This window comes from Rhipicephalus sanguineus, chromosome 4 (genome assembly GCF_013339695.2).
Source record: "Rhipicephalus sanguineus isolate Rsan-2018 chromosome 4, BIME_Rsan_1.4, whole genome shotgun sequence".
NCBI lineage: Eukaryota > Metazoa > Arthropoda > Arachnida > Ixodida > Ixodidae > Rhipicephalus > Rhipicephalus sanguineus.
This window is the reverse complement of record NC_051179.1, coordinates 2,014,812-2,042,353: the sequence shown is the minus strand read 5'-3', so window position 1 is coordinate 2,042,353 and position 27,542 is coordinate 2,014,812. Positions and strand designations below refer to the sequence as shown.

At 51.0% G+C, this 27,542-nt stretch overlaps 1 protein-coding gene across 1 annotated transcript in view; it reads right to left on the bottom strand.

Annotated features, from left to right (window-relative positions):
* Positions 1–3,625: 3,625 nt before the first annotated feature.
* The window catches only part of LOC119389195 (kinesin-like protein KIF12), a 332,325-nt gene continuing 308,408 nt past the window's right edge, over positions 3,626–27,542 (bottom strand). Inside the window, exon 8 of the mRNA XM_049415048.1 lies at positions 3,626–3,740. Coding sequence (XP_049271005.1) covers positions 3,626–3,740 — 115 coding nt within the window. The remainder of the gene's footprint in view (positions 3,741–27,542) is intronic.

Below are 27,542 nucleotides of genomic sequence, written 5' to 3'. Positions count from 1 at the left end.
CATGCTGGGGTTATCAGCCAAGAAGTAACAAACCGATTTTACCCTATGGATCGGCTCATTCTGAACTCGTGAAACGAAGCATCGCCAACATGTGTCTAAATAATGCATTTAATAAAATCATGCCCTCATCGTGTGCAGCAATGTTTTTTAAAACAAGTAAATCGTCTAAAGGCGTCAAGCTACCCTGACCACGTGTGAGTGTCTGTGTCCGAGGTACTAGTAATAAAGATAGATAAGCAATCTTTTTGTGAACAGAACAGCGATAAGTCTAACAGGAACAAAAAAGTAGCGGTCATCCCATACATTCATCGCATATCACACAATTTTAAGAAAGCTGCTCTGAAGGCCGGTGTGAAGTTAGTATTTTTTGCTCCGCAAAAATTATCCAGATTGTGCAGATTGACAAAGCCTTGTTCCAGTGCTCCTCTCGTCTGCGACATGAACCGCAGGGTAAATTTCTTTCAGTACCAGAAGGGTGTTGTGTACAACATTCCACTTTCACGCAGAAAGGTGTATATAGGGCAAACTGGGCGCTGCCTTAAGCGTCTAAGAGAACAAGCAATAATGCCAGGAACGGTAACAACGGTCACCTCCCAACTCGCTGCCAAAGGTGCTCCTGCAGCCCGAAATTTGAGCAGTGCACAGTCATATCTCGCAGCCATAATCAATCGGCGAGGCTCGTTGTTGAAGCAAAATATATTTTAGAACTCGCAGAATCGTGTGTCAGCATAGGTTCATTGACATTATCAAAGAAAGAGATTGAATGTTCGAGTGCTTAGTAACGTGTAATGCACAGGCCCTGTGTCACGTGCTTGAGTGTATATAAGTGACGCTACTCCCTTTTTCCAACAAGTTGTAAGTTGCGCAGTGTGTGTCCCGTCTCTTGTTCGTCCTCGTCTTTAAAGCGCATCCACTTCATCGATAGTACCTATCGTGTAAAGACAGAATAGTTCGCAGCATACCATTATCTTGTGATTTCTTTTACATAGGAAAATTTTCCCGTTGTATTAATGATAGGCTACGCAAGCGCGCAAATAATGTTAATAATAAAACAGCTAGGTGGCTGGTTGGCAATCCATTGCAAAAATCGCGGTGCAGGCCTACATTTGAACAGCGCAGTGTAATAGCCAGGAGCAAAAATGAAATGACGCGGTTGATAATAGAAGCTCAAGGCATCTCTAAATTAGAAGATAGATGCATCAGCGAGGCATGCATTCCCCTGCATGTGAAAGAGAGCTTTTTGAATGGTAGTGCACATGTGTAATGTGAACTCTCAGAACATGCGTGGTAGCATGCCTATCACTCAATTCTCGAAATAAAACTGTTGTGAGTTCGGGCTTCGTGTTTCTAATTGTGTCTTCCGTCTGTCCGTGTCTCAGACGCGCAGCTTTGCATTCTAATGGCAAACAAGCAGGCTCAAATTGCAACTTTAATCTTGGTAAGCTGTAGAAGGCGGTATAGATTATCCTTGAAAAGGTCATTAGCATCCTGTGTCCTACACACCACATAGTTGGGAATTGAATGTTGCCGATAGAAACCTATAATTTCATGCTCAATATTGCGATGGCACACAACGCTCTGTCACCACGGCCACGACGCGAGATAAAGTATCTTGCCGACAGAGGCGATATCCGGGAGGGGAATTTCATGAGGCCGTTTTGTGACCAGGATTTTGTGATAGGAACATGGGCATCAGATGCAGCTCTAATTCTCCATTTTCTTACACACACTCCCATAACTATGAAATTAGGTGTAGCTTGCGTGTTCGGCGTCCTCTTTTAGCACAGCTCTGCGCTTCATCCTACTGCTGTCGCACACATAAAACTTCGTTTAGACAGGGTTTACGTAAGTATACCGTTTTCTTCTGAGTCTGGTTTGCCGCTTTCCCAAAGTTGTTTCGCCTGCTGTCAGAGCTATAGTCGTTTCCATTCTGCCTCGAATGTTCGGGCGTTGCTTCTTTTTCTCTTTGATCAAGCATTGAAAGTTATGGTGCGCTTTGCCCGGCGTTTCCAAGCGTCCGCTAAGCGACAAGCTGCTGACTCGTATAGACTAGGGGTGTGCGAAATTCAGAGTTTAATCGAATACGAATGGAATAGTGATCATACCGAATCGAATACGTATCGAATACTGTTCCAATAGTTTTCCAATAATATGGCAACAATTTTCAAGACAGGCCTAGAATTCTACAACTTTTATTGCGATAGCAATTATATGGACAGTCTCGACGAGTTCTTGCCGTCGCCGTTGCCGTCATGTCCCTCCCGTGTGAAGTCTAAGTTGATAAGATCCCCCCGCGCATCGCATGTTCTACCGCGGGTAAAAGCGCGCGCGAGCGGGGGCGACGAACGCGGCCGAAGCAGAGATGAAACGAGCCGGACAATTTCCGTCGCTCGGAGGGTGCATGCGATAACATCACCCCGCTCGGCCTACCGTCGAAGCAGACAGAAAACGCCCCGCTCGGCTTTAACGACCATAAAAAGACGCGAGGGGGGGGGGGGAGGGGTCGCGCGAGCAGCAACTTTGAACTTTGAATGTAAGGGCGTGATCGCTGGCGCGCGCTATCTCGACAGCCATCACAGCGGGCGGCTCGTATATCTGTCTACGTGCTGAGCTCTCAACGCGAAGTGACTATGCGGAGAGCATCTCTCCCTGGAACGGTCGTATTCTCTTACACCAGAGTTTTGTAGTTACGTGAGATCGGATACAAAACAGTCAGCTGCCAGCCTCACTTTGTATAACACTACAATTTGTTGCTATCGCATTCATCGCTTCTCCCTCGCGGTGAAACTGTGACTTTTTTATTTCAGACAAATATTCTCAAAGTTGATCAAAGCAGCATTGCCGCAAAAGATACCACAGTTATGCAAATTGAGGTAAGCTCGTATACAGTAGCGACTTGAGCCTTCGAGGTATTTCTTTAAGTGTAGGGTCAATACAGCACTTACTTCAGTATTGGAGGCGGTACTTTTTCACCGCTTTTAAATCATATCAAAACCTGAATGTTAAAGAATATTAAATGAAAGAACAACATGAATCTCATGATAATTATTGTGTATTGAGGACGCTTTCTTTCGGCGACACTGGAATTTAAAGTGAAAATTCCTTCTTGCAGTGATGAGTAAAGCTTCCATAGTCCCATAAAAGCTTGACCTGCGCGCATCCTTGTAATTCACTAATTAAAAGTACAAAAATGATCATTCGCTCTTCCAACGTTGTGTTTCTTTGGAGAAGTACGGCTATTTGGGCTAGTTGGTTGAAATGCATATTGAAAGGGTTTGCAGCGCAAGCACGGTAGTGCTGAAGGAAAGGCTTAAGCAAGGAACGGAAAGCAAAGAGGGACGACACGAGCGCTTTCTTTGGGGTTTCCCGTCGGAGCTGAGTATTCGAAAAGTATTGGAAAAATATTCAGTACTTGCAACATCCGCTAATCGATTCGGCTACTGAATTGAATCGAACGCTATTCGATACGTTATTCGTAATTTTCGAGTCTTCGCACACCCCTACTGTATACCCCTGAAATCGCCCTTTGGCTAATTAATTTATCACGCAAAACTGCTTCATATTCTCCTGGTATCAGGCATCCTTGACCCGGCTTGAATGTTTGCATGTTTACCACGACTGTCACTCACTTTTTTTCCAGGGCGTCCAGAGTTTTGATGAGTCGCTCATTCTCCCTGCAGACAAGCTCGTGGTCCCTGACCAGCATCTCCCGCATGTGGTGCATGGTGGCGTTCTCGACTCTGCGAATGAAAACTGCACACTGTACAAGCCGTATAGATTCTATAACTTAAGCGCCACAGACACAACCGTACGTGACAGGATCCTTCTCAATGCAGACTGTCCGTCCAGATCACCGTCAAAAGTCGCCAATATGGCGTTTCACACTAACTATTGCAATTCTATCAGCAGCCTCAAATATATTGTTCTCACGTCGTCCTTTCAAAGACCACGAAAGGAATATTAAGCGCTAACTTTTGTTAAAACAATTGGAGCACACTCCACTGAGATTCCTATGGAGGCGATATTAAGATCAGAAATCACACAAATCGCAAAGTGTAGGGTACATCGCCCCTCTGTAAGATAGTTTACAGCACAGCTCCTACGCGCCCGTTTGTGGCTTTCGTGTTTTCAACGGCGCGCATGTTTTTAGGGGCGAAGCTCCTTAAGGCGGCACCCGTTCGTCCCTCGTAGTCGTAGGCGTAGTAGTCGTAGTGCGTAACCAGTCTTACGCTTTGACCTCCAAGGTGGTGCCGGTGCGAGATTTTTCCTGTGCGTTGTTGAACAATAAAAATTTCGCAGCGTGCGCGTTAACTAAAAGCCGAATTCTTCTGTCTCTCATTCCCCATTAGCAGCCATTGGCATGTTCCAGTAGGAAACGTTAGTAGAAGTGGAAGTGTAAGTGTTAGCTAAAAGCCGACTTCTTCTGTCTCTCATTCCCATTAGCAGCCATTGTTTACCTCCAAGGTAGTGCCTGGTGAGATTTCTCCTGTGCGTGATTAAACAATAAAAATTTTGTTCAAAACGCCGTTGATTGATGAAATAAGCCAACGAAAGACGCCAGATGTTTTGTAAAAGCAAAAAGAAAGAACGCCAGATGTTTCTAAAGCAAAACGAAAAGACGCCAGCTGCTTAACGAAAGACGAGAGATGTTTACTAAAGCAATGGTTTTCTAAACAATGAAAATTCACAGCGTACATGTAAAATTAAACTGAGCTGCAAGTCGTCATAACTCATCGAACCTTTAGTATAAACGCGCCCGATCTCACGTCGGTGATGATGTACTGGGCAGAATTCACGGAAGATTCACGGTTTACCGATGAACCTCCGCAGCTTCGCCCACTCATCATCATTCACTCCGTGGATATGCTGATTTTTTTTGTTAACACAGTGATGCTACCGAGGACTTCTGATTTGGAGCAATTTTTGGAGCAGCAAAATTTCCGTTTTGGAGCACTTTGGAGCAGCAAAAGTTTTCATCTTGGAGCACTTTGGAGCAGATAATTCTGCATCTGGGAGCACTCTGGAGCAGCAAGTTTCACGTCCTGGAGTGTACTACGGAAGTATATTGCATTAACATTCAAGCACCTGAATATTATTATGGGGCTCTTATGAAAGCTAGAAATATTTCGATTCATTGCAAATCTGATGGAAAAAATCATCTCAGGAGAACTGCATACTTCATTCGCTAATGAAAATATGAGGGCTCATGCAGTTGAGTGTTCTGAATTAACCTCTTCGGCGATTATTTTAGACACTAGCAAATAAACAAACTACAGGATCAATAAAATTGCAATTTATAAATAACACTCTAAACACATCTACGTGGTTATCAGAAGACGTGGTAGACAAACGCCGTGACGTACAACAGTGCCTCAATGCCAAAGAGTCACTGTCCCTGATGCATTCCCCTAAGAAAACTCCAAGGCGAAAGCCAGGTTCTTTTTCTTCTCGATCGATGTGTTGATCCTCCCCCTCCCTCTCTGCAAGCTTTCTGCACCTCACCTGGTTTTGCGCTAGCTCCATGATCAGTGCACCGATCACGGAAGCAGTGTAAAATGGCGATGGCATGTGATGACATCGTCATGTGACATCACGATATATGACGCCATGATGCCGTGACAAGTTTTGACGATCTATGACGTGTTGATGACGACATCACATGATGATTATTTTTTGCATCAATCGAACGCCGCCGACGGTCAATTTTTGTGTTTGATAAAGCATCTAAGGCTTTCTCCCTGCCGTACGCCCTTCTTTATTGGGATTCTCTCGCTTTCTTTATGGAGGACTATAGTGGCCGTGGAGCCGTTGTAGATTTCTTCCATTATGTTTATGTAGGCTTCATCGATGCCCTGATTCCGCAGTGCCTGCATGACTGCTGATGTCTCCACCGAGTCAAATGCCTTCTCGTAATCTATGAAGGCTATGTATAGGGGTTGGTTGTATTCCGCACATTTCTCTATCACCTGATTGATAGTATGAATATGGTCTATTGCTGAGAAGCCTGTACGAAATCCTGCCTGGTCCCTTGGTTGATTGAACTCTAATGTCGTCTAAGGCTTTCGCATTAATATTTCGGATTGAACGTTAACAGCCTGGCCGTTAACAACCTGGTTTTACATACCAAACTGTCCTCCACCATGTCACCTCTGTGCCATGCGCGAAGCAACTTCGCTTATCATCCACTTCACAGCTCCTCAATTTTTAAAAAAAATTTATTGTGATAGCAATTATATGGACACTCTCGGCGGATTTTTGCCGTCACCGTTGCCGTAATTTTCCGTATAAAGTACAAATTAGTAACATCCCCATGCTCATTCTAGCCGCGGGTAAAAGCTCGCGAGCGCTGGCGGCGAACGCGGCTGAAGCGGAGATTAAACTAGCCGGCCGTCTGTCTCCGCTGCACGGACAGCGCATGAGATAGCATCTTCCCGCATGCGGGCCTGCCCTCGATTGCTCATCAAACAGAGAGGAGACGCCCCGCCTGTCTTTCGTAAGGAGCATGGAGGGACGCCAGGGGAGCGGAGGGGGGGGGGAGGAACCGCATCGTTCGAAGGGCGCAGTCGCTTGCGCGCGCGCTATCTCGAGGCATCAGGAGACGGCTCGTAAATTTGCTGTGCTCTCAACGCTTACTTTGCGTTTAGAGAACTGAGAGCACGAAAACGCTTTGGTTCCTGGAGCGGCCATTTTAGATGCGAAGTATCTTATGGCGGAGTTCAATCCGGTGGTGGCGGTGGTGTGCGGCGTGACCGCCCTTACTGCGCTTGCGCATACCCTCTCAACTCCCCCTCCCCCTCTCCACGTCTCCTTTCCTCTTTCCCTCTCCCCTTTCCTCCTCTCCCCTCCCTCTTTCCACTCTTCCTCTGAAACGCGGGCTAGACACACATTCTCTCCTGCGCAACGCCGCGATGAGCACCAGCGCACGCGCGTCCCCTCCCCCTCTCTCTCCTCTCCTACGCTGCCCCCCTCTCGCACGCCTGCCGACTGCGTTCCCCGCTCGCCCTGTGAGAATTAACGGCCAGGCTAAGGGAAGACAAGACGCGCGTAGCGTTCCTCTTCGCGTTCCACGACGCGAGGCCAGTAGCATGCCCAAAGAACGCCAACGGAACGCGATCGTGCAAGTGCTCCGGCTTCGCATCGCCTCATGGTCCCCTTTAGCGGGAAATGGTGTAATTTTTTCCTTAAACCAGCGTTTTGTTGAGTTACGCGAGATCGGATCCAAAAGAGTTAGCTGCTAGCCTTACTTCGTTTAACAATACAATTTGTTGGTATCGCTTTCATTGCTTCGCCCTTAAGCGAAACTGAGTTTTTTTTTAACCGTCAGCTATTGACCCTCGAAAGCGAGGGGCGGACGTGTAACATGGCGTAGCCCCTTCACTGTGGGCCGTCAGCGACGGGCCCGCTACTGACAGCTGCGCATATGCGGCTGCTCCGACCAGGAGATATGCTGTTATTAATGAGATGATATTTTATAAAAGCCAGCGAAAAATTCGAATTGGAACCCTAGCTAGTGAGCTCGAAAGGGCAGGGCCTTTTAGGGGGTAGTTAGCGCAGAGTGATTACAAACTCGGATGTGCTGGTGGAGGGAATTACAAAAAAGGTCTTCTGGATGAAGATCCATGGATAAAGTATATCTCAGGAAAAGTGTCAACGCGTTCCCACCGTTCGCGTGCTCTTCCATAAACGCGAAGCAAGAAAAATTCGATATTGTTCCATATCTACTGCTAGCGATCTCAGATTTCATTCGGCGATGTCCAGAAACAGAAGTGACAGACATTTTAGCGGCACGCATGTAGTCATTACTGAACATTGCTTTCAAGCGGTGCCGTACGACGCTTGAAACGAGCTATCGCAGCGTTTCTGAAACAGACGACGTTCGCCGATGAATTGCCGTCGCACTATCTCGCTACCGATAGGCCTAGACGTCACGAGCCTCTGCGGAGAGCGCGTTTTGCTGTCGAGCTGACTTGCAGAACAGAAGCTGCGTCGGCACCGTGCATGGCATCATGGCTTACTCGGCACGCACGCGCGAGCGCCATTTATTCAGCGGAATAATTCTTGGTCCATGGTTGCGACTTTGGCAGCCCCAAGATCAAGCTGCACATGTTCTGACGCGCCGGCGGTGCGATTGCCGGTGATAGATGCCACCAAACCCTAGACTTTGGCGCAGTTTGGCGCAATTTTTGTCGATATTATCAGGATGGCGCAGTAAATACAATTTGGCGCACTTTGGCGCAGGAGTGGAATCACTGGTTAACAACGACAGGGCGACAGAGGCATTTGCCGGGTCTTTAGCTACGCCGTTTCCGTCCACTTCCCCTGGGAAAGAGAGGCGCCTATAGAGAAAAAAGCAGTGTTGGTGGCAGCGCGTTACAAGTAACGCCGTTACCGGTGACGCATTACTTTCTTCGGTAATTTAGTTACGTACTCGTTATTATTCCGGAACTGTAACGGGTAACGTACTTACGTTACCATTTTTTGGTAACGTGAGGGGTCACGTTAAAGTTTTTGTTTCATTCCAAATATCCGGGAAGTTTTACACAAAACTTCGTTCGTAGGCGCCACATTTCCAGAGCTGTCCTTTTGTCGCAGCGGCGGACTGCTATCGGCCTGCCAGGGGCTGACAATAGGAGCGTCATCGAATGCGTCAGTCGACCACCTATTTACAGTAGGTGCAGACGTATTTACCAAGGCGCGAAGCAAGCTGCCCAACGACAGTTTTTAAATAGAGCAGATGCTCTATTTAAAACTAGTTGTAGTTGTCATATCATCGTCCCTGCAATACTATCGCACTGTTTATCAGTCTTGTTTTCAAAACAAAATTAGCTTCCATTTATCTGTACCAGCGGGCACGCGTTTCTGGTTGTTGAATGCCTGAGTGAGCGAGGCTGACCTTGAAAGCCTTCACATAAGCACTTGTAATTTTAACGCGGTAGCGTTAGAGAGCTCGTGTCGCAGAAATTCCGCTGTCGGCGTCGGCACCGTTGGTTGTGAGCGAAAAATCATCCGTGAGCGAAAAATCGAGAAAGTAGCAAATAAAATAAAGGATAAAAATCTTCGGTCCCAATGAGGATCGAACCCGGGCCGTTCGCGTGGCAAGCAGGTGTCTTACCACAAAGCCACGCTGTTGCTTGCAGTTACTTCGGACAAAAACACTACATAAATGTCATGTAGTGAAAGGAGTCTCGACGCATTTTGTTCGGCAGGTGTCACGACGAAAACGAGCCCATACGGTAGGCGCATTCGCGAGGCCATCAAACTACGTCGAAAAACGCCAGGATAGTGCAGCCATCGCCGCTAAATACACACACGAACTTTCAAACAGCTCTACAAATGGACAACTATGTCCATCTAGAGGAAAACATATCAAGCAAACGCAGCAAACGCTAGATAATGTGCTGCCATCTGTGAGGCATTGTGAGAAATATGTCTCACTTTTTATGGCATCCGAGAGGGCCGGCGCGCGGCGTATATCTTGGAGGCCATGCGACTCTTGCTTTAGATCGAAAGCCTGTAAAATTCGCGCGCGTGTGTGCGTGTGTGTGTGTAACAATACACATTGGAACGAATGGAACACACTGCCATTATCATTGATTGATTCAGTTGAGTCAATTGACCTGATTGATTACTGATATTCTAACACTGGAATTGAAATGTAAGCATTTATTTGTATATTTTTCGCCTTTTTGAATTCTGTGTTTTGTATTGCAAACTACCCCTCCTGCCTGGGCCCATGTGGGCCTGCAGTATGTTGTAAATAAATAAATAAAAATAAATTAATAAGTATGCACTTAGTGGTTGAAGTGCGCACTAGGGGCCGGATTTCGCTATCGCGTTCAACTCTTAAAGGCGAAGCTTAAGGGTCCCCCAATTTTTTGCGGCAGTTATACAAGTTAAAGGGGCAAAAAAATGGGGGAGGGGCGAAGCATGTAGGGAAGGGTGTTTCAGCTCCGCTAACGTGAAATATGTGGAGGGGCGAAGCATGCAGGGTGCGCCGGTGTTTCCCACAGCAAAATCACTGCTAATGGGCAATGAGAGGCAGAAGAGATATTAGACAGACCCGCAGTCCGCTTTTAGTTAACGTGCACGCTGCAAATCTTTATTGTTCAAGTACGCACAAGAGACATCTCCCACCGGCACTACATTGCAGGTCAAGATCCAGTGCCTATATATACGTGGTCGCCGGTGAACGGTTGTGCGGCACGAGCAGTCGGTTTTTAAATGCGAACCATTTCTTAGCGTACTTCTGCGACCTTGAGCGTGTCTATCTATCTAGCCGCCTACGACTTTGTTCTCTCCTGGCCGTTTCGTCATTGGGACGTATACCGAAAATGGTATGGCACAACATGACCGTTTGACGAACATAAACAATAGGTCGTAACTTGAGAATCATGACATGCATGTCATGAACGGCATGATTTACATGCCACGGTCTTGGTGCTCGTGTGGCCGTTTCGTTAGCTTGATATGTACCCACATTAGTATGGCGTGACAATACTGTATTAAAAACATAAGTGACAGCTTCTATCGTGCAAATAATAACACGCATGTCATGTACATCATGATTTACATGACATGGTCTCTGGGCGCTCGCCGCCGTTTAATTTTATGGATATATACCAAAATTGGTACGACGAAGCATTTCATTATGGCGAACATAAATGACATGTGGTAACATGAAAATCATGACATGCATGTTATGTACGACATGGCATACATGCCCCGCTCATGGTGCGCTTGTGGACGTTTCGCTATCTTGAAATCTGGTATTGCGTGACGTGACTGTAAGAAGAACATAAATCACAGGTGAACTAACAGACAGCAATGCCAAGGAGAGTAGAAAAAAGAGTGTTCCACACTATCCGCCATGGCTGCGATCGGCGCTGACTAATACTCCTAAGTTTAATCCACATATATACTCTATAAAGTGGACGGGCAGATGACCGCCGCCGTAGCTCAGTGGTAGAGCATCGGACGCGTTACTCGAAGATCGCAGGTTCGGTCCCTGCGGGCGGCAAGGAATCTTATCGTCCACTTTACTTTCTTCACATTTCTGTCCTAACTACTACAAATAACATCCCCTATACTTTCCTTGGCATTATTGTCTGTTAGTCCTAATTAATATTGTGTCTCACAAAGAAAAACGAGCCCTTGAAAAGTTACCGTCTTTCCTACATGCATGTCATACGAGTATACGGCATGATTTATATGATACTGTCTTGGTGCGCTTCCGGCCGCTTTCTTAATTGGATATACGCCAAAACTGGCATGGCATGACATGAGTGCTTGGCGAACATAAACGACAGATCATGCATTGCATATACCAGAATATACGTTTCGTTATATTAAAGATTGTACATGCATGAATGCATGACAAACATGCGAAATACAGTGATCTAGGTGTCATGACGTGAATGACTTTATTTGCCTCAAGGACAAACAAGGCGATGTATGCAGCTCTTTGCTGGCTTCTTCGTATTACATCGATTCCCACAGTGCGTGGGATCTGCCGGATTTTTTCAGTTAAGAAACTCGCTCGCAGACGCTGCCTGCGTCGGCGTTGTCTCTCACGGGCGAGGGCGCGTTCTCGTTCCTTGCGAGCTGGTAGTTCAGCGTTCATCGCAGAAAGAGCGTTTCCATAGTCAACGCGCGCCGTTCACCCTCTCTCGTCACACGGCGAACGCTGCGGCGGTGGCGCTCTCTCTTGGGCTCAAGCAAATGGACTGTCCCGGCAGCATAAGACGATGCACGCCGACAGGCCGAGACGCTAAGGTGCTTCGCTCTAAAACACGTCTTCTCATTTTCATTCGACTTGGTGAAACAGAATGGAACAGGTGCATTGTTTGCAGTGACGTGTTGTGGGAGAGCACGCGCGCCCATTTCCTTTCCTTAAGGCCCGAACACACGTACGCGTTGCAGCGCGTCAACGCGTGACTTTTTGACGCGGCGTCGCGCCCTCTCCCTATGGGGAGAGAGGGCGCGCGGCTACGCGAAGCTGCGCGCCCTCCCGCTCCATAGGGAGAGGGCGCGGCGCCGCGTCAAAAAGTCACGCGTTGACGCGCTGCAACGCCTACGTGTGTTCGGGCCTTTAAGGCTGGCGCGATCGCGAACTGACGGCGGGAGCCAAGGGACCACTAGGAGAGGAGCACCGTCGCCCTTTCCGGACAACCCCTTCTTTCCCGCCGCTCCTCGCGCCAATCCTCGCATCCCGGCTTGCGGGAAAGGGAACTCGCCCTGCGAGGGAAACAACCCTCGCGCTGGGGAGGGACACGGGAGGTGAATAAAACAACCGAGCAGACGGGCAGACGGTCTCTCTTGCTCTGCTGACCTGCGAGGTACCACCGCACCGCCCCAAGTTCCCCGAGCCGAACATCGACCGAAGGTGTAAGCGTTACCCTTTGTTTTCTACTAGAGCGGACTATCCCTCTATGCGACATTTACGCGTTATTGCTAGCGCAGCAATAAAGTGTTGTTTGTTGGTCTAGCCTGTTGCCTTATTCGCCCGAACCCGTCGTAGCTGCGATGACTCGCGCTACGGGAAGGGGACGTTGACACATGCACGGTACGACTATTTGCGGCTGGGACCGGAGCTAGGCTTCTGCACCAGCCGTACGTAGAGCGGACCCCTTCAGTGTTTACGGGCTGTGCGCTAATATTCGAAAATTTGATATTCAAATGGAACAGTGCGTTCTTCGATTCTACCATCGAATCGAATAACAGTCATTTGTAAGCCATAATATTTCTGAAATTTCAAAATGTTAACTGCAAAGAAGTAAGGCCAAAATTAGCGCCGAAGCACGATAACTGTCATTCCTGTTGGGCATATTAGAGGAATAAAAGGCGAGAGCTCATGTATAAGGCATGCTACCTCGCCTGGGAAGCGCGACTTAATTAACAATGAGCATTCGCGCTTCCTGAACAATTATGTGGATACGTCTATTTATTCCCCCCCAGTTGCTTCCTTTTCTCAACTCCGGCCGTGAGAGGGCTCCAATTTTTTATTTTTAACACGAAAGTGTTTTATGCCGGGGTCCCCCAAGACTTCAGTGACGTATTTCCGTCACGGAAATGAGGTCGAAAAAAAAAAACGTTCCGTAAACTGGCATCGAAACCACGATCGCTCGGTCCGCAACCACAGATGCCGGGCACGCTGTCCACTACGCCACGGTCACATTTTTTTTCTTTATAGACTCTAGAGGCTTTACAAACCCGCCTTTTTTATCTACCACTCTCCCGGTCAGCGGAGCAGTGTTGCCCTCTGGGAGCGGTAAAATAAAGTAATTCGTCATTACTGTGGCCTCCGCCATTACCACCTGCAACGCGTTACACGTCCGTCCCATGCGGCGCGTTTTCAATAGAAGTTGAATTTTGTCAATGCCGCAACACACCGCGAGGTGGCTACCTTACCCCAAGCGTCGTAAAAGCGTCGGCCTCGCTCATAGCATCACGCTAATCCAAACCAAAGTAACTCTGCGACGCACGCCTATCTCACCTGGCTGTAACACAGCGTTCCCCACTCACGCGCTCGCCCCGGGAAAAATCGCGGCCGGGCTACCGAGGCGGCACGACGAGCTTTGCGTTTCCCTCTAGTCCGGCCGTGCGTGTTCAATCACATTTTAAGGTGCCGCGGGATGGCGACCAAACTTTGGGTCCAATATGTGACGCTCTTCTGGCTATCACACCTCGTTCTCTGATTACGCTTTCACCGTTAACTACTAAAGGTTTCTTTAACCATTTAACATGGACGTTAGTCGTCGGGATGGAGATGTACCACCAATCATCAAATTGGGTGCATCCACGTTAAACGGTGCTATAGCTGCCAGATATCAATATACATTGTGCAAACTCTCTCATATCAATGTATAATGAACATTCAGTTACTTCTGTAAGGGCACGCTTTACTTTCGTGTTATTCTGACTCCTATGATGGAGGGATCAACTATCTTTTAATTTTTAGTTGCCTACATTCACTCACCGAAGGAAAGCAAATCAGCACTGCAGTGCGTACCTGCCGCCATATGCCCACAAATGCTGTGTACCTGTAGCATGCGCCCATTCCAATACGTATCGACCTTCTTTTACAGCAAAGCTGTATATGAGTGATGGCGAAACCGGGTTCTTTACGTGCACGTTAAAGAACTCCAAGTGGTCGAAATTTCCGGAGCCCTCCACTACGGCGTCCCTCATAATGATATTGCCACGTACGTTTCTTATTATCACTTTTGCTGTATTCGTTTTTCGCCCACAAAGACTGTCAGCAACGCTCAGCGCAAGCCGCGCCTCATTGTTCGAGATGCTTCGCGATTATTGTAGATTGTTTTGTTAAGATTGCGCGCAAGACGCGAACAGTCGAGCTCATTCTAGAACTTGCGCGACAACCAGCGATAACGCTGGAATATTCGACGGCACATGTATAAATGCCGACGCGCTTCACGCGCGCTAGTCAGTTCATCGACGCTCGACGCTCTGTTCGGCGCTATCAGTGTATTGGTTTAGCTTGACTTTCAGTTTCCCGGCCACAAGTTCGGCCTAATAAAGAGTTTCATCTCGGACGTACTGACTGCTGCCTTCGTCGACGTCACGACCACGTCACATCTGGTGGAGGTGCTGTTCGTTCATGTTCCGAACGCCCCCGCCAAGCCGTGAACCCAGCCCACAGCGCGGAGATGACATCGACGCCAACCGCGAGCTAGCCGTAGGCAACAAGGTCTAGCACCGGAGTACGGGCCTCTACCCGACAAGACTCGGAAGACCAAGGCCAGGACCACGACTGCGGCAACGATGACAGCCACTGCGCCACCGCCCGCGATCGTGATGCAGCAGCCAAGGGAGCCGCCGATCTTTCGGGGATCATCATGTGAGGACCCAGAAACGTGGCTCGAGTCGTACGAGAGGACTGCGGCCTTCAACAACTGGGACCTCAGCGACAAGTTACGCTACGTGTACTTCGCTTTGGAAGACAGCGCCGGGACGTGGTTTGAGAACAGGGAGCCTACCCTGACAACGTGGAACATCTTCCGGACCAGCTTCCTCGCAGCGTTCAGAAGCGTCGTGCGAAAAGAAAGAGCCGCCGCTTTACGGGAGACACGGGTCCAGCTCCCGAACGAAAAAGTGACAATCTTCGCGGAAGAAATGACCGGACTCTTCCGCCACACCGACTCTAACAGGACCGAGGAGAAGAAGGTCCGTTTCCTCATGCAAGGAGTAAGGCAAGAGCTCTTCGCTGGGCTCGTGCGGAACGCACCCAAGGCAGTCCAGGAATTTGTCTCCGAGGCCACCACAATCGAGAGCACGTTGGAAATGCGCACCCGGCAATACAACCGTCGCTTGATCCAAGACAGCGCAGCGGTTCAGGCTATCGGCTCCGCCGATCTGCGGGAGACCATAAGGGCCGTAGTGCGCGAAGAACTTCGTCGAATGTTCCCCTCGTGCCAGGCTGAAGATGCCTCGATCGCAGACATCGTCCGACAGGAAATCCAGCAGTCCCTGGGCGTCCCTGTGTCAGCGCAGCCGCAGCTGCAAGCAATGAGCTATGCTGCTGCAGCCCGAGGCAACACCCCCCTCCTCGACCACGTCAACACGCCGCGCCGCCCCAGCAGTTCCGCCGCGAGGCACCACCGCCACCAACACCGACGTCATACCGCCCGCCAGCCGGCCAGCGATACACGCCGAGAAAGACCGACGTTTGGCGTGCCCCTGACAACCGCCCGCTCTGCTACCACTGCGGGGAGGCCGGCCACACGTACCGCCGCTGCCAGTACCGACAGATGGGGCTACGCGGATTCGCCATCAACGCGTCGTGCCCGCAGACAGGCGAACGGCCTCGCGACATTGACGACTACCTCACCGCAACGTTAGGCGACAAACCAGCGACCTCGACGTTCTCATTGACAGCCACAACGTCACCGCTCTCGTCGATACTGGAGCCGACTATTGCGTCATCAGTGGACCTTTCGCCACGAAGTTGAAGAAAGTTAAGACTGCTTGGGAAGGCCCCTAAATCCGTACCGCTGGAGGCCATCTAATAACGCCGTCTGAAGTCTGTACAGCAAGAGTCACAATCAATAATCGCACGTATCCTGTTAGTTTCGTAATCTTGCAACACTGCTCCAGGGACGTCATACTTGGCATGGACTTCTTAAACCATCACGGCGCCGTCATCTACTTAAGAACCAAGTCGATAACCCTATCGTCGGACAAAACGACACCGCCGGATACGAATCCATGTCAACATGCCCTGAACGTGCTCGAGGATCAAGTTACCATCTCGCCTCGCTCCAGCGTCATAATTCCCGTCAGCACCAAAAAAGCTGAAGACATCGAAGGTGTCATCTAGAGCGATCAGCGTTTGCTCAACATTTGCCTCGCAAGGGGCATTGCTCGGTTGCATGAAGGAAAAGGAAGCGTGATGCTAACCAACTTCAGCCAAGAATACAGACACCTGAGCAGGGGCACGACGATTGCATACATCGAAGAAATCTTGGCCGTCAGCGATGCGTTTGCCTTTTCAGATTCTGACGAAGCCACGACGACTACCCCAATACCTGAGCCACCCTTCGACGTAAACCCAAGTCTTCCCGCTCGCCAACAGCAACAGCTTCGATGCCTTCTGCAGAAATACAAGGACAGTTTCTCTGTAGAAAATTGGTTTAGCGCTGCAAAGTTGAGGACGAAAAAACATGGACAACACAGACGTCAGGTTTTTTTCGTCCTCAACATTGCAGCAATAAAAAAATTTTCTACAGTGTGTTCCAACTACCCCCACCCAAGCTCTTCTGGACTGTTTCTCGTCGTCATCGCGGGTCCCACAAACGCCCCTTGCTAAGCACCGCATTATAACAGAAGAAAATGCTCGACCACTCCGCCAGAGTCCCTACCGGGTTTCGACGCGGGAACGGGAGGCCGTTAAGAAACAAGTCGACGAAATGCTATGTGACGACATCATCCAGCCGTCCAACAGCCCATGGGCGTCTCCTGTGGCGTCTTCTGCTTCGATTATCGTCGCCTGAACAAAATCACAAAGAAGGACGTGTACCCTCTCCCACGGATAGACGACACCCTGGATCGACGCCACAACACGAAGTACTTTTCGGCGATGGACCTCAAGACCGGCTACTGGCAAATCGAAGTCGACGAGAGAGACCGAGAAAAGACTGCCTTTATAACACCGGAAGGCCTGTTCGAGTTCAAGGTCATGCCTTTTGGTCTTTGCTCGGCACCGGCGACTTTCCAACGCGGTATGGATACAGTGCTGGCTGGCTTGAACTGGCAGACGTGCCTTGTGTACTTGGACGACGTCGTTGTGTTTGCCTCAAACTTCATCGAACACCTCCGGCGCCTTGACGCTGTACTTCAAGTAATCAAGACCTCCGGGCTCACCCTGAAGCCAGAAAAGTGCTGTTTCGCGTACGATGAGCTCCTGTTCTTGGGCCACGTCATTAGCAAATCTGGAGTTCGCCCCTACCCGCGGAAAACAGCTGTCATTGCTGCCTTCCCGCCTCCCAGCGACAAGAAGGCCGTACGCCGATTTCTCGGCTTGTGCGCCTATTACAGACGCTTTGTCAAGGAATTTTCACGGATCGCCGAGCCACTAACTCACCTCACGAAGAACGACGTGGAGTTCAAGTGGGGAACGGCACAAGTCGAGGCATTTCAAGAACTGAAACGACGCCTGCAGACGCCTCCGATACTTGCGCATTTCAACGAATACGCCGATACGGAAATCCACACGGACGCAAGCAGCGTAGGACTCGGCGCCGTCCTTGTGCAGAAGACCGACGGACTGGAAAGGGTCATCAGTTACGCTAGCCGGTCCCTATCCAAAGCGGAAGGTAACTATTCCACAACGGAAAAGGAGTGTCTTGCCATCATCTGGGCTACGTCTAAGTTTCGCCCCTACCTGTACGGCAGGCCCTTCAATGTTGTGAGCGACCACCACGCCTTGTGTTGGCTAGCCAACTTGAAGAACCCTTCAGGTCGCCTCGCAGGGTGGAGCCTTAGACTTCAAGAAATCGACATTACCGTTGTTTACAAGTCCGGAAGAAAACACTCCGACGCTGACTGCCTGTCTCGTGCCCCCGTCGACGCACCGCCGCAGAACGACCACGATGATGACTGCTACTTGGGAATCATAAGTGCCGACGACTTCACTGAACGAGAGCAAGCCGACCCGGAACTCAGGGGCATTATGGAATACCTCAAGGGCAGGACCGCCGTTGATCCAAAAGTATTCAGGCGGGCACTGGCGTCATTTTTTTTGAAAAACGACGTCCTCGTAAAGAAAAACTTCTCTCCGGCCCGGGCCAACTACCTTATCGTTGTACCTTCGGCACTGCGACCAGAAGTTCTGCAGGCCCTGCACGACGACCCGACGGCTGGCCACCTCGGCTTTTCCCGCATGCTCGCGAGGATACAGGAAAAATATTACTGGCCACGCCTTCCTGCCGACGTCGCCCACTACGTGAAGACTTGCCGAGATTGCCAGCGACGGAAGACACCACCGACTAGGCCAGCGGGACTTCTGCAGCCAATCGAACCACCTCACCGTCCGTTCCAGCAAATAGGGATGGACCTACTGGGGCCGTTCCCGACGTCGGCTTCCGGCAACAAGTGGATCGTCGTAGCAACTGACTACCTCACCCGCTACGCCGAGACAAAGGCTTTGCCCAAAGGCAGTGCCGCCGAGGTACCCAAGTTCTTCGTGGAGGACATCGTCTTGCGTCATGGCGCCCCAGAGGTCCTCATCACAGACAGAGGTACCGCCTTTACTGCGGACATAACTCAGGCGATCTTCAAATACAGCGAGACGAGCCACCGCCGCACCACCGCACCACCGCCTACCACCCACAGACCAATGGCCTCACCGAGCGTCTAAATAAGACCATCGCCGACATGCTGGCCATGTACGTCGACGTTGAGCACAAGATGTGGGACGCCGTCCTTCCGTACGTGACCTTCGCTTACAACACGGCCGTCCAAGAAACGACGCAGATGACGCCGTAGACGTTGGTCTACGGAAGGAGCCCGGCGACGACGCTCGACGCCATGCTACCCAACGTCACCGACGAAGAAAATTTCGACGCCGCCGCTTACTTACAGCGCGCCGAAGAAGCACGACAGCTCGCCCGCCTACGGATCAAGAACCAGCAGACGACTGACAGCCGCCGCTACCTTCGACGGCGCCACATGGAATACGGACCCGGTGACCGTGTATGGGTATGGACTCCAATACGCCGACGGGGACTTACTGAGAAGCTTCTTCGACGATGCTTCAGACCGTACAAGGTACTTCGACGCCTCGGCGCACTTGACTACGAGGTTGTCCCTGACGGCATTACGAACTCTCAGCGGCGCCGTGCGCGACCTGAAGTCGTCCATGTCGTGCGCCTCACACCACATTACGCGCGTTAGCGAATCTGAGGACTGTCATTTTGCTTTATTATTGTACTTTCTTGCTTGTGCTTATTGTTTATTGTACTTTGTTGCTTTATTCTTGTTATTTATTGTTGCATGCATTGCCCCCCCCCCCCCACTGTTCTGTTTTAAGCATCGAGACGATGCTTTTTCAGAGGGGGGCATTGCCACGTACGTTTCTTATTATCACTTTTGCTGTATTCGATTTTCGCCCACAAAGACTGTCAGCAACGCTTAGCGCAAGCCACGCCTCATTGTTAGAGATGCTTCGCGATTATTGTGGATCATTTTGTTAGGATTGCGCGCAAGACGCGAACACACGAGCTTATTCTAGAACTTGCGCGACAACCAGCGATACCGCTAGTCAGTTCATCGACGGTCGACGCTGTGTTCGCCGCTATCAGTGTATTGCTGTAGCTTGACTTTCAGTTTCCCGGCCACAAGTTCGGCCTAATAAAGAGTTTCATCCCGGACGTGCTGACTGCTGCCTTCGTCGACGTCACGACCACGTGACAATATAATAGTTCTGGGACGTTAAACTATATATTAAATAATAAAATTTGCAACATGAATTTTCGGCAATGTATATACGTTCATGTATTCATGTACCCACTCGCACGGGTCGTGAAGGGCCTGCAGTATACTTAAAAAAAAATAAAACAAATATGCCATACCCTTCTATCTGACATCGTCCTAACCGACGCTTCGGTTCACCAGGTGCGGGCAGGACTTTGATATCGCAGACCGGAAAGTTAGCGCCGGAAGGAAGCAGTGAGCAAAACAGGGCGTTCTCGGTGATCCCTTACATTCAAGGAGTATCCCACCGCTTCAAGAGATTGGCGGCACGCTTTAACGTTAATGTTGTTTCTTCAGCCTCAAGTAAGATAAAGGGGATTTGCCCGAGACTGCAGCACCGGCAAGAACGAAACGAAAAGGCAAGAGGTCAGTGCACCATGAAGCATGGCCTTCGCTTTGTGTCTTGTGTAAAGGGGGTTGTGTACCAGATCCCCCTTTCATGTGGGAAAGCTTACGTGAGCCAGACTGGCCGCTGCCTGAACATCCGTCTGCGCGAGCACCACAGCTCCTTAAAATGTGCTCCGTCGTCGAATTTGGCCTTACACTGCCGTCGGTGTGGTTGCGATCCGCAGTTTGAACAAACCTCCGTTTTATTCCGTCACAGGGTACAATAACCTCGCGAGATAGCGAAGGCTTGCGTCATCCAGAGGCAAGGCACCTCGTGCGTAAGCTAGCCGTCTGTGCACCTACACGATAAGGAATTATCAATCCTTAGCGTAGCTTCATAAGATCGCGTAAATACCTGATGTCGCACGTGGAATAGAAAAGGGTGTATGAAGATGTGTATTTCATTCTTTTTCTAAATGATTGGAGTACTGTACTGTCAAATGTTACTTTGTTGCTTTCCTTCTTTGGTTTTTTTGGTTGTCATTGCTGTCCGGCGCATGAGATATTCTGCGCAGTAGTACGAAATGGTTTCTTGACAGTCTAAAGAATTTTCATGTCATGAGCCTGATGCTTGTGATCGTTGTGATTAGTGATGTTGTGGCGAAGCAATTGGACTGTTTAACGGTTGCGCTCGCCAGCGGCTCCTAGTGGGTCATCCTCTTCTAAACGCCGCTCGCGCTCGGAGCCCGTGCTTTTGCTTTGACTGCCGCCATAGCGCATTGTCGCCGAGTGCCGTCCAATAAACAGCTTAACAAATTGGTGGAGAGTGCTGTGCTCCCATTCGATGCCCCTGGAGCTTCGTTCCCGTACTCTGCCATCTACCATGCCTCAAGACGCCGCTCAGCAAACCCCGCCTCCCACACCGACCACATGCACCGGTGTCCCACGCATCCGCGATCCACCAATCTTCACTGCCGCCAATGGCACCGACGTGGAGGACTGGCTCGCAATTTACGAGCGCGTGAGCGTGCCCAACAAATGGGACGAAGCAGGCAAGTTGGGCAACTTGGTCTTCTACCTCGCGGGAAAAGCAAGCTTGTGGTACAACAACCACGCGTCCGATTTTGCGACTTGGTCGGATTTCAAGACCGCTGTCATCAGCGTTTTTGGCCGCCCTGCAGTTCGTAAGCTGCAAGCAGAACAGCGCTTACGCGAACGAGCTCAGCAGGCCGGTGAATCTTTCACCAGTTATATCGAAGACGTCCTCTACTTGTGTAAGAAGGCCAACGGCACCATGTCCGAGTCTGACGAGATCTGGAACGTTATGAAGGGCATTGACGACGATGCTTTTACCATGTTGCTCTCCAAAAACCCTTCCACCGTGGACGAGGTCACAACACTGTGCCAGAGCTACGAGGAGCTCCACCGGCAACGTTCAATGACCCGTCGCTCTCTATCACGTGAAGAAGAGCTTGCTGGCTTGGCGGCCATACCTCACCAGGCCACGCTGCTGGCAGAAGTGGTCATTCGTGCGCGAGGAAATCGCACGCCAGTTCTCTCTCCTGGCCTTCGCCCACCCGCCGCACGTTCAACAGTCGTCGACGACTCTTCTTCCTCCCCTCCGCCGAGCGATTGGGCAGGAAATTGCGGAGGTGATGCCTGAGTACCACCAGTAACCTCCGGCTCCTGCGCCACAGAATTACGTTCAATATGTCGCCAGGACGCACCAGGCAATCCCTGCGGCTGCACCATTGAGTTACGCCGACGCCGCCGCTAGACCTCCGTCCTTGGAAGCGGGCGTGCCGGCTATGTATGCTGCCGTCATCCCTAGGCCCCTACTGCAACCCACCATGCAGTCATTTCAGCAGCCGCCCCGTCAATCGCATCCTGCGACATGGGCGGGACCTGCCCCGGCGAACCGACGGCGCACACCAGACAATCGGCCCATCTGCTTTGCATGCGGTTATGCCTGTCACGTGGCACGTTACTGCCATCGCGTGCAAACGCCTCGAGTCGCGTCACCCGCCACAAGGCAGTCCAGCCGTGCATTCTACGACCCGCTTATGTCACCGACGTCACGCCCAGCTCCATCCACTCGCAGCTCTCCGTCTTCACGACGTCGCCCACTGTCACCAATGCGGCCACGTTCCGTCGCACGAGAGCAGGAAAACTAGTCGTCGCAGTCCACGAGGCAAGGGCTGCGACGCTATCGAACTGTAAAAGCCCTCAGCGAAGTCCATCGAATGTCATAGACGTGTTTGTGGACGGTGTTCGCGCATCTGCCCTTATCGACATTGGAGCCGCCGTATCCGTTATGGACGCTAAACTTTGCCGCTTACTTCGAAAAGTGATGACGCCACTTTCTGGGATGTCCCTCCGTACCGCGAGCTCCCAGAGTATTCATACTACAGCAGTATGCACTGTTCGCGTCATCATTCAGGACGTTCTGTACGACGTCGAGTTCATCACAATTGCGGCATGCTCTCACGACGCCATCCTGGGATGGGATTCTCTCTCCCGCTACGACGCCGTAATTCGTTGCGCACCAGCCGCCCTCGAACTCTCACCGTTCTCACATTTGACGCCCGCAGACAGTCCAGCGTCATTCACCAAGATCCTCGTCAAAGACGATACCAAAGTTCCTCCAAACTCGTCAACAGCCGTGCCAGTTTACTGCGCCGGTCTCTGCGACACCATTGCACTCCTTTCGCCATCTGACCGCGTTTGCACTAGGAAAGGGTTGCTGGTACCTTTCGCGACCGTGCAAGTCACTCAGGGTAGCACCGCTATTTTCGTTACCAACCCATCGCCCCACATTGTTACGTTGGTGCGAGGGGAATGTCTCGGCAGAGTGGAGACCCTCGAAGAGGCACAAGTTCTGGACGCACCCGATGACTTGCACTGCACCAGTCCCCGTACGATCAGTGCCGTTTCCACGTCTGATTCATCACCCGCGGATGTATTTGGTCCCTCCATTGCTGAGAACCTTACATCGGTCCAGCGTTCCCAGCTTCTGTGCCTGTTGGAAGAATTTCGCTCTTCTTTCGATGTCGGGCAAATTTCTCTTGGCCGCACGTCCGCTGTTACGCATCGCATCGACACTGGCGCCCAATCACGTGTCTCCCACAGAGCGTCGGGTAATTAATGAGCAAGTCGACGATATGCTTCGACGCGACGTTATTCTACCCTCGGACAGCCCATGGGCGTCTCCTGTTGTTCTCGTTGCCAAGGACGGTTCTGTGCGGTTTTGTGTGGACTACCGAAGGCTCAACAAGATCACTCGGAAGGATGTTTATCCGCGGCCGCGAATCGACGACGCGATTGACAGCCTCGAAGGAGAAGAATACTTTTCATCTCTCGATTTGCGCTCGGGGTACTGGCAAGTACCCATGGCTGATGACGCTCGACCGAAGACAGCCTTTGTCACGCCCGACGGCTTGTACGAGTTCAACGTCATGCCGTTTGGTCTGTGCAATGCGCCTGCGACCTTCGAGCGCATGATGGACACCGTTCTGCGCAACTTGAAATGACACACGTGCTTCTGTTACCTGGACGACGCCGTCGTTTTCGCTCCGGACTTCTCCACGCATCTTCAAAGTCTGCGGCATGTTTTGACGCGTTTGAGCAACGCCGGCCTCCAACTGAATCTCAAGAAGTGCGGATTTGCAGCGTGGCAGCTGACAATCCTAGGCTACGTCGTGTCCAAGGACGGAATCCTTCCCGATCCGGCGAAGCTTCGGGCCGTGGCCGAATTTCCCAAACCTACGTCCGTCAAAGAACTGCGAAGTTTCGTAGGACTGTGCTCATATTTTCGACGTTTCATACGCAACTTTGCCACCATCATATCGCCGCTGACGAAGCTCCTCGGGTGTAGCGGGCCCCTACTTTCATGGTCGTCCGAATGCGACGACGCGTTCGCAAAGCTCCGTCGTTTGTTGACGTCTCCTCCCATACTACGTCACTACGATCCTACGACCCAACGGAGGTACACACGGACGCCAGCGGTGTAGGCCTCGGCGCTGTTCTTGCGCAGCGCAAACCAGGGTTCCCCGAATATGTCGTAGCATACGCAAGTCGCTTACTAGAGCCGAGACCAATTACTACATCACGGAAAAAGAGTGCCTGGTGATCATCTGGGCCCTTAGAAAATTCCGACCTTATTTGTATGTTCGCCCATTTGATGTCGTCACCGATCATCACGCATTATGCTGGTTTTCGTCATTGAAGGATCCCTCGGGCCGTCTCGCCCGCTGGGCACTTCGCCTGCAAGACTACGACATCCGCGTGCTGTACCGCAACGGATGCCAGCATGCTGACGCCGACGCCCTATCGCGCTTCCCCTTGCCTGACGATAATGCCTCCTGCTCAGTATCTCACATTGCTGTTTCTTCCATCGACGTTCACACCATCGCCACCGAGCAGAGCAAGGATAAATGGATCGCCTCGCTGATAGACTTGGTCACTGATCCGTCGGCAACACCAACCACTCGCGCGTTGCGTCGTCAAGCCCACCATTTCGCCATTCGTGACGACCTACTGCACCGACGCAATTACAACGCCGACGACCGCCAGTGGCTACTTGTGATACCCTGAAGTCTGCGTGCTGAAATATGCGAGTCCTTCCACTCTGATCCGCCACGGGCGCACTCTGGGGTATCCAAAACTTACCACCGCATTCGACAACGATACTTCTGGCGAGGGATGTACCGCTACGTGCAGAAGTTCGTCCGCTCCTGCCTCGATTGCCAACGCCGAAAACCTTCAACGCACGTGTCACCAGTCGGTCTACAACCATTACCTTGCCGTAACCGTCCGGTTTGGCGCGTGGGCGTCGATTTGTATGGACCACTTCCTTTGACGTCGGCTGGTAACCGATCGGCCATCGTCGCCGCTGACCATCTAACGCGATACGCCGAAACCGGTGCCCTTCCAGCGGCTACAGCGCGCGATGCTGCCTCCTTACTGTTACACCGATTCATGATGCGTCACGGTCCACCCCAGGAGCTTCTCAGCGATTGAGGCCGTGTCTTCTTGCCGGAAGTCGCCGAAGCCATTCTCAAAGAGTGCCATGCTGTTCACCGCAAAACTACTGCTTACCACCCGCAGACGAATGGCCTAACCGAACGCTTTAACCGCACTCTCGACGACATGCTCTCAATGTACGTCGCCGCCGATCACACAAATTGGGATGCCATTCTGCCCTTCGTCACCTACGCCTATAATAATGCCCCTCAGAGCACTACACCATTGACACGATACTCCCCTACAAGCCGGATTCGTCTGATTGTGCGCCTATTTCTGACACAGCCAGGCTCGCTGAAGAGTGTCGCGAGCTTGCAAAGACCTTTACAACGCACTTACAAGAGCGGCAGAAAAGCCTTCGCGGTGGCACCGCCACTTCTGAGTCCACGTTCTTCCCCGGAGCGCTCGTATGGCTCTCGGTCCCTACCACTGCAACTGGCCTCTTCAAAACTATTTCCGAAATACGAAGGCCCCTACCGGGTCGTCGAGCGCACATACCCGGTCAACTACCTGATCGAACCTATCGAACCAGCTTCGGACATGCGCCTTCGAGGGCGCGACATAGTCAACGTGGAGCGCCTCAAGGCCTACTATGACCCACTCATAATGACGAGCTGTTAGGCCGCCGGACGGCTCCCTTTTCGTACCCGGGGTAATTGTGGCGAACCGATTGGTACTGTTTAACCGTTTCGCTCGCCAGCGGCTTCTAGTGGGTCATCCTCTTCTAAACGCCGCTCGCGCTCGGAGCCCGTGCTTTTGCCTTGACTGTCGCCATAGCGCATTGTCGCCGAGTGTCGTCCAATAAACAGCTTAACAATGTATATATTCTTGCGGGTACGAAAATAAACGTGGTTTGAAGTTAGCTCTTGTGCTGTCTACGTCTCTACCTTTTGTGTCCGTGTTTCATGCGCTACCCAGTCGAAGTTATAGGTATATGAGAGCTTGCGCAATGTATACTGGTTTTTGGCAGCTATGGCACCGTTTGATGCAGATGCACCCATGTTCACGCTTAGTGGCACGTCTCCATCACGATGACTAACGCCCATAATCATGATTAAACCGTTGTGGTAACTGAAGTTGTTAACATATATTTGGAGACAGCGAATCGTGAATCCCGCTTAAAGACGACATCAACAAGATAATCAACACTGGTACTCGATATGCACTTCTTCAAAATGTCGTCCCTTAAGGAGAGAAACGGCATGGTGTGCACTTTCTAGTAATGGGTAACCGACGCCTGTGCCACACTGCACTTCAGCAACAGAGGCAGAGGTTCGTAGCTTGAGCCGCAAACGCCTGCGTCCCTCTGGCCTCTGTCTCGCTCCGCCAAGGCACGACAGTCGCCCGTCGAAATCGTGTCCTTTCTGCAACGCGTATCGCAGCAGTTTTGTTAGTCGTTGCTCTCGCAATCGAAACGGTCGGCGGCGGAGAAATGCCGTTGGTGCATGTGGAAGCTGCGCTACTCCGATGAGCCCGCGCACGCTAACACGAAGCGAAAGGCAAAGAACGTAACTGCGTCTACGGTGCCTCCGCGACGCCAGGGGGTCAGTGTACCTCGCTGGTATCGAGACGCTTCAACCATGACCTCCGAGATTGCGCGCAATCTCGGAGTAAGCGCTAGTAAGTGTCGATCGTGACGCATTACTTCCTTTCACCTCTCAGAGACGGCGGCACCGCCCCGCACCGCCCCGCCTACCTACACCGCCAACAGAGAGCACCGTGCGAGAGAGAATATGTGAAAGATATAAAGCGCGTCCGTAAAGTGTCCAGCATGTGCCACGGTATCTTAGTCAGCTAAGCGTCGGGCGTTTAACGTCGCGGCCGCGAGGTCGTGGGTTCGATTCCCAGCTGCGGATCTCTTCCTTGGTTTTTTAACACGAAAGTGTTTTAGCCGGGGTCCACTAAGACTTCAGTGACGTGTTTCCGTCACGAAAATGACGTCGAACAAATATACACGATCAGATGGCAAAGAAAAAAAGTTCCGTCAACGGGCATCGAACCCACGACCGCTCGGTCCGCAACAACAGATGCCGGGCACGCTATCCACTGCGCCACGATCGCAGACTCTAGAGCCTTTGCAAACGCGCCTTTTATATCTACCACTCTCCCGGTCGGCTAAGGTCCCTATATTAAATGCGAAGCATTTCTTAGCGAACCTCTGGCACTTTGAGCGTTTCTTTCTATCTATCTATCTATCTATCTAT